The 13,241-nt window shown below is 39.2% G+C and overlaps 1 protein-coding gene and 1 long non-coding RNA gene across 3 annotated transcripts in view; one reads left to right on the forward strand and one right to left on the reverse strand.

Annotated features, from left to right (window-relative positions):
• Nucleotides 1-996: 996 nt before the first annotated feature.
• On the reverse strand, nucleotides 997-10,505 carry LOC150066292 (dol-P-Glc:Glc(2)Man(9)GlcNAc(2)-PP-Dol alpha-1,2-glucosyltransferase). Its single transcript, XM_090319901.1, has 3 exons — nucleotides 9,967-10,505; nucleotides 8,442-8,639; nucleotides 997-6,618 (listed from the first exon to the last, which is right to left on the reverse strand). The coding sequence occupies exons 1-3, from the start codon at nucleotides 10,135-10,137 to the stop codon at nucleotides 5,563-5,565; spliced, it is 1,425 nt and encodes a 474-aa protein (XP_090176027.1). The 5' UTR covers nucleotides 10,138-10,505; the 3' UTR covers nucleotides 997-5,562.
• The window catches only part of LOC150066293 (uncharacterized), a 71,962-nt gene continuing 68,961 nt past the window's right edge, over nucleotides 10,241-13,241 (forward strand). For both annotated transcript variants that reach the window (XR_016532908.1, XR_016532909.1), the window contains exon 1: nucleotides 10,241-11,026. This is a non-coding gene — a long non-coding RNA (uncharacterized LOC150066293). The remainder of the gene's footprint in view (nucleotides 11,027-13,241) is intronic.

The raw sequence follows: 13,241 nt of genomic DNA on the forward strand, positions 1-13,241 counted from the left end.
CAGCAGACGTGGAGGAGGACCGTGGCAGATGGAGGTGCCTGCCCTGGAGGAGCAGAGACTCACAGCGGTCTGGAGAAGTTCGGACCAATCAGTCTCCGAGGCAGGTTTCCTTTCTAGATTACCACATATCGCACAGTGGGCTTGGTGTCCCCCTCCATCCGGAGAGCTGAGGACGCGGCTTCCCTCGTGGCGGGGGGCGGTCAACGGCGGGCCGGCTCTCGGGGCGTGGGCAGGGCGCTGAGCGCAGGTCACCGCGGTGCTGGACCTGCTGTGCTGTTCCGGGGAATGACCCCACATGCCCTAGGGCTGTGGGATCAGGTGCATCTACTACAGGATTACAGAACGCAAGCGAGTTTCCTTTTTGTACCTTCCTTTCAGGAAAAGTTTTCAGTGGAATAAACAGACCGAGATGACTTTAAGCCTTCAGGTTCAAAGCAGTACAGACAAACACACACACACACACGTTTTATTGGACTAATAAAATTTCCTTGTAAGAAATGTCCTTACTCAGAAATGCAGCACAACACCACCATCTAGTGGACAGGAAAATGGTTTCCATGGGTACATTGTTCCTGATGTAGGGGTGGGGGGAGAAGGAAACATTTTTAACAAAAGCAGTACATTTCCTACATGGACAGAGAGAAGTTTAAAAACATGTAAAACAAATAGTGTATTACTAGCATACTAGGTTGTTTATCCTAAATTGTTTTAAGAGGTAAAAAAGTCTGTTTAGAAATGTAAAATATAGGGCCGGGAGTATGGCTTAGTGGTAGAGTGCTTGCCTAACATGCACGATGATCTGGGTTCGATTCCTCGGCATTACATGTATAGAAAAAAGCTGGACGTGGTGCTGTGGCTCAAGGGTAGAGCTCTAGCCTTGAGAAAAGTCCAAGGGCAGCGCTCAGGCTCTGAGTTCAAGCTCCACTAGGTATAATAAACACACAAATTTAAAATTACAAGACTGTTGATACATTTTAAAGAAAGATTCCATGTTACTCTTAGCAGAACACCACTGGCTTTATTTTTCCTTCCTTCCTCCCTCTTCATATTTCCGGTGCCAGTAACACATATAAATAGGGTTCAAACGAACTGAACTGATCAAGTTTCTGTGTGTAAAACCAATCTAATACTTAACATCGTTCCTGCTGAAATAAAAATACTCTATCTTCTTTTGGTTTGATGGCAAAAGACTGACTAGAATAACATTAATAACAAATCAATCAAAAACTAATTTTTAAAGATACAATACAAATATACTATGAGAAAATAATTTTTAGATCTTAATGAATTGCATGTTAAACTCATGGATGTATGTTAAAAATGCATCCTCAGTCAGTTTTAATTTCCTCAACTGGTTGTTTTTACTAAAAATGTGTGTAGTCAATATTTATATACAGAAAAAATACCCTATTTAAAAGAAAAGTTATTTCCAGAGTAGTAAAAAAACAGCATATAAAAATCACAAAATATTTGGAATCAGTTGAAATTTCTTTTGTCTTTAAAGTCACATGAACCATCAAAAATTCTACCAAGAATTGTTTAAAGAAAAAATTATTTTTCTACTTTAAATATCAAAAATTTGGAAAGTATATTTTATTACAAGTAAATCCTATGATAAAAATTATAAATAACTTCTTGACAAGTAAAGCCAAATGTAAATGCTAAACAATATGACAGAAAAAGATTTAAGTGAGAAATTAGACAGATACAGGGCCAAGATAGCTTTCATGAAAAATGATTTATTTTCCTAAAACTAGCCATGGTTACCTTTAAAAAAATATATTTGCTTCATTCTACACTAAAAACTGCATCTGGTATACATTTGCCCACATGTTTGTGAAACTTATGAATTATGGCATGAGATGAAGATCTTGTGAAATAGGCTGGACCCACAACAGACACGAACTAAAATCAGAATGAATCCTTGCTTCATTTGAAGCAAGGACCAAACAACAGGCCTGAAACATGTCTTACTGATTCCAGAGCTGCAATCAAATATAAACATTCACATGTTAAATTCTTTTCAACAGCCTATTTTAATTTTCATTAGGAAAACTTTGCCATATTTATACATTTCTTGTTTTACTATTTGATAAAACTCTGATTGCTTATAAGATTAAAAAAAGGTCTCTAATCTTTTAAGCACAAATTTATTTCTTTATCAAAATAGTTTCATGAGGGTCCAAAATATTAGTTCACTCTTCAGAGTATAAATAAATCTGTTCCTTTTAGACAATGAAGAAGAGAATGCCAAGCCAAGTGGCAGATACGTTCAAATTTGAAATATATTATATGTAAAAGTACTTATTATAAGTAGCAATATTTATAGTAAAGTATTTTATAACAAGCTGAGCATATTCCATAAATGACTTTCAGAAGAGAACAAATCCAGAGAGCTAAAGAATTTCTCTTGCTAAGATAACAACTATGTTAAATTAAGAAACACTGTATTTCATAATCACTTAAATACATAGCTGGATGCACTTTCTAAGTAACCACTATGAGAAAAACACAGATATAAGGAAACTACAGTATACTGGAATGTTACTGTGCTATCTAAAGATAAAACTCTAGATGTATAGATTTTTCTGAAGAGGTTGAAACTAGTTCAAGATGACTGCTGAGCCTGAAAAGATACATGAACTCTAAAACAATTTACTCCAGGCTGTAACAGCACTGGCAAGCTCCACAGGTATTTTTGCAAGCTCATACAATTTTTCAGAATTGCTTTTTAATTAAGAAATTCCAGTTCATCGAATTTTTTTAAATTTGGGGGAAATATTTACTAGATCGCTTTTAGAAAGTCTGAAAATTAAAAAAAAAAAACTTAGAATGTTCGTAAGAGTGAAGACTTGCAGTGTTAGCCTGTGTGTTTTCAGGTGTGAGTGTGGGATTGAATCCTCAGCAGCAGTCCTGCTGAGCTGTCAGATATTCATGTAGTCTGCTACAAATCTTGATGGCTATCTTCTGAGAAAATTTAATCAAAACACCTGTCTGTCTGGAACTCAAGAGTACAGATAAACACCCCTGTTTTAAGATCATAAATTAGTGAAATATAGCACCTTTTAATTCATGGCCTTTAGGACTGTAGGGGAAGACTCTCTTGTCTCTTTGATAAGAATATCTCTTAGGGTAGAAGTGACTCTAAAAGCTGCCTTCTCAAGCTAGGCCAGGCAATGTGGTTTCCCTGTTTCTGACAGACAAAATGGAAAGCATTTTCCTCTCAAGAATATTAGTAAACACAAGAACCTTGTGCTGATAGTATCAGATAAGAAAGATGCTTTTCCTAAATTATGTATTTTTATCTTACGTTTTACTTCTTGATTGACTAAGTCAATCTACATTCTCCATACCTGAAGAGAAAACAAAAGAATGTTCTCTATTTATTGCTAAGACTATAAATGCAATTCTTTGCCTGCATTCTATTTCAGATTTGCACATACAAAATACTTTCCTACTTATCAATGATGTAAATACCAGGAAAGCATAGTCCAATAAAAGAAAGTGATCTCTTTACACGTTACTTAAGTTACAAAGGGAGTTCTATTCACAGTTCCAAGTTATGTCAAAGTTAATATGCCCAAATCACACCTGTCTATAATGGAATGAAACCCTAATGAATTCAGTGAAAAGTTAATCAGGGGTTGGGGGCATGGCACAGGTGGCAAAGTACCATCTCTTGAGTGCTGAAAGTGTAAGATACCAAGTTTTAGTCTATCTCAGAAAAGAAAAAAAAAAAAGGAACAAGAACAAGAAACCAATGGATACAATCTAAATCCACCACTACAGTGTATGCCAGCTGTCAGTCCTTAAATCTATGAAACACCATCACAGCTAATGATTCTTTGCCAATCCACCTCTTTCTTTTGATGACAGAGTCAAATATTAATTGGGTTGACATTTATATAACCTCAGAAGTCATTTGTTTTGAACCTCTCAGTTAAGACAACATTTAAATAATCTTAACTCCCATTTCCTGCATGGGGAACAGGAAATGTTTCTTTTCTGCTTTAAGTGTAATACTAAAACAAATCTCCCCTAAAACTTAGAGAAAAAAAAACCAAAAAGATCTTGGCAAAGATATCATCTCCTAACTTCTTAGGTTTATTCTAAAGGGCTTTTGCTCTACCAAAAGACATGTATTCAGAACCTGTGAACATGACCTTAGTTGGAAGGGACTAGAGTAGGCCTGGAATCCAGACGCACTGTCCTACTGAGAGGAAAAAACATAGAAAGCCATGTGAAAGGTGGAATCAGGGAGTAGAGTGACATATCCATACTTAAAGCCAGCCACATTGAGCATTAGCTGGCTGACATTCTGATTTCTGACTCTGGTTTATATAAAAATGAGAGGAACTTTGTGTATGCCAGCCCAGGGCCTTCAATGTAGGGCCTGGGTACTGTCCCTGAGCTGTTGTTTTATTTTGTTTTTTTTTCACTTAAGGCTGGCACACTACCACATGAGCCACATCTCTACTTCCAGCATTTTGGTGGTTAGTTGGAGAGTCTCATGGCCTTTCTTGCCGGGGCTGTCTTCAAACTACAATCCTCAGATCTCAGTCTCCTGAGCAGCTAGGATTACAGGTATGAATTACAGGTGCCTGGCTGAGAAGTTAGATGTTTTTGTTAGGCCACCAAGTTGGCTGACAATTTTTTCACAATAGCCTTAACTCACACAGTGATACTTCGGAAAGAAAATCTCTTGACGACATATAACCAATATCATACCACTTATCTTTGGCCTTTATACAATTTATATTGGGAATTAGTGGAACCATTTCATTATTTCTATATTTTAAATAAAAATCCCCAACTTGGTTACTAGATAAATATAATGGGCTTCTGGTTTATAATTTACTATGCATGCAAATCTAATCTAACTTATGATTGAAATTGTTTTTCCTGAATATGTTTAATAACTTTTTCATCAGAAGTATTGCTAGATCAGTTGCAAATATTTTTCAAATACTATTCCTTCTGAAAAGAATTGGTACATTAGTTCCAGTGCAATGAGGCATACTCAATTTCCTAAACTTATGTATACAAAAAGTTTCCAAGCTTTTGGAGTAGTTAGCAGTATCAGAGATAACATGAGATAACTGTAAACAATTTTATTTTCCAATTATTCAGGCTTTTCAGATAGGTCTTAAAAGGTTCGTGACTCTTTACAACTAACTACCTTGTATGTGCTTATTTAAAGCCTATGTAAAAAAAATCTGATGTGATCCGAGAATTACTATTATGCTTTAAAAAAATCTGTAATGGCTATGTATTCAGTTATTCATTGTGGAAACATTCTTTTTTTTTTTTTTTTTTTTTTTTTTTTTCCAGTCCTGGGCTTGAGCTCAGGGCCTGAGGACTGTCCTTGAATTTTTCTCAAGGCTAGAGCTCTACCACTTGAGCCTCAGCACCAGTTCTGGCTTTTTCTAAGTATGTAGTACCCAGGAATCGAACCCAGGACTTCGTGCATGCTAGACAAGCACTTTACTACTAGGCCAAACTCCCGGCCCGGAAATATTCTAAATATTAAGTCTACTTCTAAAGTTCAAAATACCCTTGACATTACCACATAAACCTTTGAATGTCCTGATTATCTGGCCACTGAAAAGTCTTATTCAGAAAGATATAAAATGTTACAAAATTAACAATTGCATAGCAGCCCAATTCACAAACAAGTCTTGGTATAGATGGCAGAGGTATATTAAGTCTATAAATAATGTAAGGTAAAATGAAGTAGCGAAATTCTAGAAGTTTCTGAGGCACAGTCGAAGCCACCACACACACAAAAAACATTAAATTCCAGAAAACTGATTTGGATCTCAAAGAGTCAGCTACAGTCCAACCAGCAAATATATAGACTGGTATTAACAAATATTTCATAACATCATATCTTTGAAAAACTCTTTTCCAAACATAAAATGTGTAATGCCGATTGTCCGCTAGCAGGTATTTATGAACATAAGTGAACTTCCACACAAAAAATACCGAAACTAAAGTGATCAGAGCAAACTGAGCCCTACGTTTCCACACTAAACACAGAAACATCTTAATTTTGGTAGGAGACAGTAAGTGCGGGAAGGAAAAGAGGAGAGTAAAGGAGAGAAAATAGAATAACTGAGGGAGATGAAGACAGGCTTCATGATGACTGCGGTCCCCAATCACAATCCCCCCATTGACTACAACGAAGCTGCAGAACACCAACACCAGAAAGACATAGGGCCACGTCAGTACCAACAGCAGGCTCAGGTTCTTAAATGACATGGAATACACCACCAGAAACTGAAGGACTCTGCTGAATTCTGAAAGTGGGCCTTTAATAAGAGGAAGTCTCTCTTCCTTCTTCTTCTGTAACTCAGTTTTCCAAGCCTCGGTCAACTTCTGTGCAATTATGTGTCCTGCACAGAAGACAACCCAGATGATATTGGTTTGGCGAAACATGAAGCCACAAAATCCAAGCAGGGCTGAAGTTTTATGGTTTCCATAAAGACACATCAAGTAGGCAAAAAGAGTAAAGAACACAGATCCTGTATCTGTGTAATAAAGGAAATTAAAAAAATAGAGAATTGGAAATACTGCTAGTGTTAATGTTGACAAGATTCTCTGGATACTTGACATAGCCTTGGAGGAGGGAAAAGAAAAAAAACCATGGCAGTTAAAAATTTTCATAACAAAACAAATACACTATTTATGAGTTATTGAAGACATTTATTTGCAAAACTACTCTCATCTTATTAAAATAACATTGCCCAATATTAATCTCATTTCTAACTTTGCAAAACCACATTGGTAAGTACACTTTTCCATACTTTTCAGTTACGTTTACTAGCTTGGAAGCTACTAAAACAATACATGCTGTCCCAAATGTCTGATGGATTAAGTATTTTAAATCACTTAACAAAATCTCCTGGGTGCATGACACTGAGTGAGTCCCACAAGGAGCACAAACAACATGCAGTGAATGTGACTCCATTCCCCTGAGCACCTTCACTAAGCAATACAGTATTCAGTCCTCATCACCAATTCCTGTATGGATATCCCGCAAACTCTCCACTGGAGAAAATGGAGATGTGCACACAAATTGATACTATTCTAATCACAGTTTCTGTCTCCTTCAACTATATCCTTAATCTAACTCACAAAATTTGACCACAAAGTTGTTTGGATTACAATTAAAGTCCTTTCATTGATTATTTGATCTATAGATTATTTGATCTATATAGGACATTGGTTACCGCACCTCTACATGTTACTCTAGCATTATATTCTGTAATTCATAATTCTATAATTCTGTGGTACTAGGGATTAAACGACGGACCTCATGCTTGGCAGCAGGCAGCAGGCAGGAAGTCTACCACCTGAGCCACACTGCAAAACCCTTTCTGCCTTGGTTATTTTCAAGTTATGGTTTTACTTTATGGGCAGGCCAGTCTAGGCTGCAGTCTTCCTACCTGTACTTCTCTTTGTCCCTGGGGATAATGCTACCACATCCAGCTATCTCACTTCCCCTGTAGCTGAGTTAAGAGGTGTAATACCACACCAGCAATTGACTGAGATGAAGCCTCACAAACTGTTATGTCCTCCATGGCTTCAAATAGGGATTTGCCTTCCAAGTAGCTAGGATTATAGGCTTGAGCTACCATGCTCTGCTAATTGATTCTTTAATTTCAAATACAATTTTTCTGCCTGTTCTTTTTTCTAGGACTTTCTACCTTTATTTAATGCTTCTCTTGCCAGAATAAATCCCAACTCTAAGGGCCTGTCCATTCATCAAGTTTCAATACTGGTGTCATTTTCTCTGGGAGCTCTTCCAAAAACCCCTCACTTCCGGTCCTCTGAGGCAGGCTTCTGCACATGCTCCTGTGCTCTTTTCTTGAATGTTTTATAACCTCATAGCATCCTATGCCCATCTCCTTGTCATAGTTGAAACTACTGAAGTATTTTCTTTTAGTTAAGATTATTATTACAGTTAATATTTGTTGCATCTTTACTATATACTAAAGACTCCTAAGCACTTTTCCTCTTGTTAAGCTCCTTTACTTTCCATAACAATTCAATGATGTAAACTCTATTATTACTATTTAACAGATGAAGACAGAACTTCACAAAGGGGTGCTGACCAAAGTAACTTAGAGTCAATAATCCAGGGTATGTACTATTAAATCACATCAAATTTTCTCAGGTAAGGTCCATTCTGAAAAGAAAAGCCTCAGTCATTTATCTCTGTGACAATACTTACCATAAGGCTCAGTAACTATTTAACTGATTGATTCATTAGCAAACCTCCAAGTTTATGAAGCTACCCTTTATTTAAATATGAAATTTCTTCTGAAATTATACTCAAAAGATGAGCATTACACAAATTTTTTTGCCAGATTGCATTAAGCTAATCCATAAATTGTGGACCTGATCACACAGAAACTTATAATTACTTTGAAACATACCTTGTTTCTGGGTTGGACTTTTCGGAAAAGCAGATACAGTAAATAGAAGTTGCCAACACTGAAGAGAAGATTGACAAATCGGAGCATCCCAATGGAACAGACAACATGTTCTGACCATCCAAAGATCCAGCTGGCGGGCTTGACCACTCCAACTGATACCAGGTACAGGCCAGGCAACGTTGTGATCATGGGATCCCACTTGAAAAATGAGAAGTCATCAATGAACCAAAATCATCAAATGATAGGAACAGAATAGACACAAGTAGCCAAACTCAAGTTCCCTAAGTACCAACAGTGAAGAATTCTGAAATGTTCATCTATGATACAGTCAGTGTACTGTCAGACTATTTGGATGCCTCCTCTGGGAAAAAAATTAGAACTCTTTTGGTTCTTGTTACTAATTGTTATGGTGTCAAGAATCATAGCATTTTATTTCTACAGTGATTATATTGCACAGGGTCGTTTTATGAACCATGCAAACATCAATTGGAACTCCCATGAGTTTGCAAAAGTATAGAGACTGAACTGAATATTCAGGAAGAAAATTAACTCCTTTCATTTTAGGAATTGTGATAAATTCTGTTTTGTGTTTTTAAATCAAATAGGTCCTACATTAGAAAAGATTGTCTTTAACTAGTTATTACTGATAAATATTACTATTATTACTGTGGCTAGATATTCAGGAAATTTCCAAGGTAACAAAAACTAATAACCGCATTAAGATTTTAAATCAGGTCTTTCTCCCTGGGCCCTGGTGGCTCATGCCTGTAATTCTAACTAACTCAGAAGGCTCAGATCTAGGGATCATGGCTTGAAACCAGTTCCAGCAGGAAAACGTCTATAAGACTGTTATCTCCAATTAACCATCAAAAAGTCAAAAGAAATGGAGATGTTGCTCAAGTGGTAAAGTGTCAACCTTGTGCAAAAAACGAAGAAACAGCACACAAGCAAAGTTCAAGTCCCTGTACCAGCACATGCACGCGTGTACACACACACACACACCCACAGACGTCAGGTCTTCCACATAAAGTTATATTTCTCATTCATTTTTTTTCTTTTCTTTCTTTTTTTTTTTTTTTGGTCAGTTGTGGGGCTTGAACCCTAGGCCTGGGCACTGTCCCTGAGCTCTTTAGCTCAAGGCTACTGCCCTTCCATAAAGTTATATTTCTAACCAGCTCGTCAAATTGTGCCATCAGAAAGAGGCAAGTTTGTGTTTGTATCTACACATTGCCAAGTCAAATATTTGTCTTAAAAGGTGATGCTATTTGACTAGCGGACAATTTAACCGAGAGAAAGTTCCCGTGATACTCATTGATGAAATGAACACGAATGCTAAGTCTTTGGTGGCACAAGATGCTCCCACTCCAACCTTATCTAACGTCCAAAATGGACTGTGGCGTGCCTCACAGGATCGCTGATGCCCGGCCGCCCCGGGAGGACTGAGGATAGAGGTGAGCTGGGGGGGGGGGTCAGTGCTGGGGCGCCCGCCGGGCCTCGCTGGGCCCGGGCCGGGTGGGGACCCCACCTGCGCGGGGGAGAAGCGGCCCTCGCAGTAGCGCTGCGCCTGCGGCAGGTGGAAGATCTCGTCCATATAGGGTTCCCGCAGCGCCCGGCTGAAGGCAGAGAAGAGGAGACAGGACACTAAAAAGGTGCAGCTCAAGGCGGCGGAGAAGTAGTACCCCTCCAGCTGCGCCATCCCCACTCCCGGAGCCCCGGCTCCGAACTCCGGTCGGCCCAGACCCAAGCTGAGAAAACGCCGAGCTCGAAACCGGCGCGCAAGGCGGGACCGGCAGGACGAGGCGGCGCCACACCGGAAGAGCGAAGGATGCCGGGAAGGACGCCAGCCGGAAGAACCCGGGCTCTGTGTACGGAATGATAGTCGATTGGATGGTTGCTCTGTCAATCACATTGCTCAGGACACGGGGATTGGTCAGAGCCTCTTGGGAGGCGGGTCTAGGCATTCCTCGGCTCAGCTGAGGTAGTGTTTGTCGCGTTGAAAAGAAAGTCCGTCCTCCCACAGCGGTAAGCTATTTGTTTCTGTTGTTCCCGACTCTCACCGGAAGATGGCAAGGTTCCCCACATTTTCAGTTCCCGAACCCTTAAGAAACGCTCCTGCATTTCTTTCAGACGTCATTCTGCTATCCTGTTACCTCCCCCCCCCCACGTGTCTGTTTCCCTGCTCCTCCCCTCCCGCCTGTCTGCATTTGTCCTTCTCTCTGTGTTTGTCTGTGGGATCTCTCCTCTCTTTCTCTCTCCCACTGTTCTCTCTTCTCTCCCCCTTTCTTCCTCCCCCCCTGCCGCCCCACCAACGTCTTCATTTCTAAAACCTTCATTTAAAACAAATCAAAAGTATAAAAAAAAACTTGCAATGAAAGCAACCAGAGAGAAACTGGAAGAATCAATTGGAGGACTTTTTGTTGTTAAAAAAAAAAACCACAAACAACAACAAAAAACCCACTTTCTGGAGTTGTTGGGACTCACTCTCAAAGAGGATTCTACTTAAATTTGTATCTAGATTACATTCGTCATGTCTCAACACTCTGGGCGTTGGAAGAAGTAACTTTTAGAATCTCAGGGGGTTTTAGGTAAGAAAAACTTCTTTGTGTAGGTGATCTGGGTTATTATCAATATCCCTAATGTAGCGTTTAGGTTTTCTCCATTCATTGATGAGCCTGAACATTTTAATAGGTGGTACTATGAACCAGTTACCTAATCTCAAAAGTAGGTTTCATATCGTAGATATGTAAAGTTGGAGAATTTTGTAGGCTATATGGAATTTACACAATTCCTACCTTTTGGGATTAGAGCTGAGGACATGCATGAAGAATTACTTAAAGAATAATAAAAATAAATGGTGCCTAGTAATTTTACTATGAACCTGGTTAAGTTTTGTTAAAAAATAAATAAAAATCTCACTGGAAACTCAAGAAAGGTGACTAGTACCAGTATACAGAAACAAAGTCAGGTGTTTCAGATGAAACCCTTAGGATTCTCAAGTTCTTTAGGTCGAGCTATTTCAACCCTTTTCAATTCAAGCCTCTCAAAGGTAACTGGCTACCTTTCTGTTCCCTCTACTTAATCCCCCTAATAAGAAAGAAGCACTAGATTAAAATTATATTAAACCTCTATAGGAAGCCTTTCTTAAACTTTTTTTTTTTTTTATGGGAAAGGTATGACTGAAAGTATGGCTCAAGTAGTAGTCTTATAAGTGGTCTGGGGTTCTGGATCTTGTCTGAGATCAAACAGTTGATCTGAGAAAAAAAAAAAAGTACAGATGCAAAGCCACAGAGTGTATTCATTCAAGTGAAAGTGTACCATTAAACAACTGGATTCCTGTGACTGCTTGTGACCCTACCTACTTTGGAGACTGATATCTGAGGATCTCAGTTTGAAGTCAGCCCGGGAAGGAAAGTTGTGAGATTCATATCTCCAAAAAGCAGCGAAAAGCCAGATATGTAGCTGTGGCTCAAGTGATAGAGCACCAGCAGGGAAAAGCTAAAAGCCAGCACCCAGACTGAGTTCAAGCCATAGCACTTACAGGCTCTGCATCAAAGAACTGGAAGCTTGATATTTGAATTTCTCTTTTATTCTTTAGGGAGGGCTTTAGGATATCGCCTATTGAATGTGATTGTGCTAAATTCATGCTTTGCCTGACAGGCGGAGACTATGTAATACAAGCTGTGCTATCCATATGTTAGATGCTCATTCAGATGCATAGGGTACATGTAATATTCATAAACAGTTCATTAGGGGGGGAAACACCTAAAAGTTTAGTTAGGATCATAAGTGGACAAACTGGCTCTGCTTTAGAGACACATTAGAGCCCCCATAGGTACTGGATACAGAGAACCCCCAAAACTGAGATAACTAAAAAAGGAGTGTTTCTGGAAGTTGCAAGGATTTCTCCCTTCATTGTGTGTGTGTGTGTGTGTGTGTGTGTGTGTGTGTGTGTGTGCGTGCGCGTGTGTGCACACTCTGGCCACATCCATCCTGCAGGTCCTACCTCCCTGTCTCAGTAGAAAATATGGGTTTCATCTCTACTACTGCTAACCAGCAAAGAAGCAAACTAAACCCAACCACACTTGGATTCCAAGTGCAGTTTTCCCTCTACAAATTCATCCTCAGACTTGGAAACCATCACTGAAAACCACTACCTAACAATGGAAGACGTTCTGTGGGCTTAACGCAGGTCTTCCTAGAATACTTTAGTAGTTTTGTGAGTGAATTGCTCTTTTTTTTTTTGAGCTCTACCACTTGAGCCTCAGCACCACTTCCGGCTTTTTTTTTTTCTATGTATGTGGTACCGAGGAATCGAACCCGGGTCTTCATGCATGCTAGGCAAGCACTTTAACCACTAGGCCAAACTCCCGGTCCGTGAATTGCTCTTTTATTCTCAAGCCCCAGTACTGGCCCTTGAACTCAGCCTGGGCTCTGTGCCCTAGTTTTTCGCTCGAGGCTAACACTCGACTACTTGAGCCACAGTTCCACTTCAGTTTCTTGGTGGCTCATGGAGATTAGAATCTCATGGACTTTCCTGCCCTGGCTTGCTTTGAATTGCAATGTCCAGATCTTAGATTTCTGAGTAGATAGGATTACAGGCATAAACCACCGATACAGTTACTGATTTTGAAGTATTAGTCCAAATAACGTTTTGTCTCGGATTGACACGTTGCTGAACCAAAACTTTGGTCACTGGATAGTTACAGTAATGGGTAACTTAGTTTTAGGTGACAATAAAGTTCTGGCTACAGCGCCATATTCAGTTCTGGGCCAAACTTCTAGATAATAACTTCCAAAATT

The sequence above is a fragment of the Megascapheus bottae genome, chromosome 2 (genome assembly GCF_031878675.1).
Source record: "Megascapheus bottae isolate mThoBot1 chromosome 2, mThoBot2.hap1, whole genome shotgun sequence".
Taxonomy (NCBI): Eukaryota; Metazoa; Chordata; class Mammalia; order Rodentia; family Geomyidae; genus Megascapheus; species Megascapheus bottae.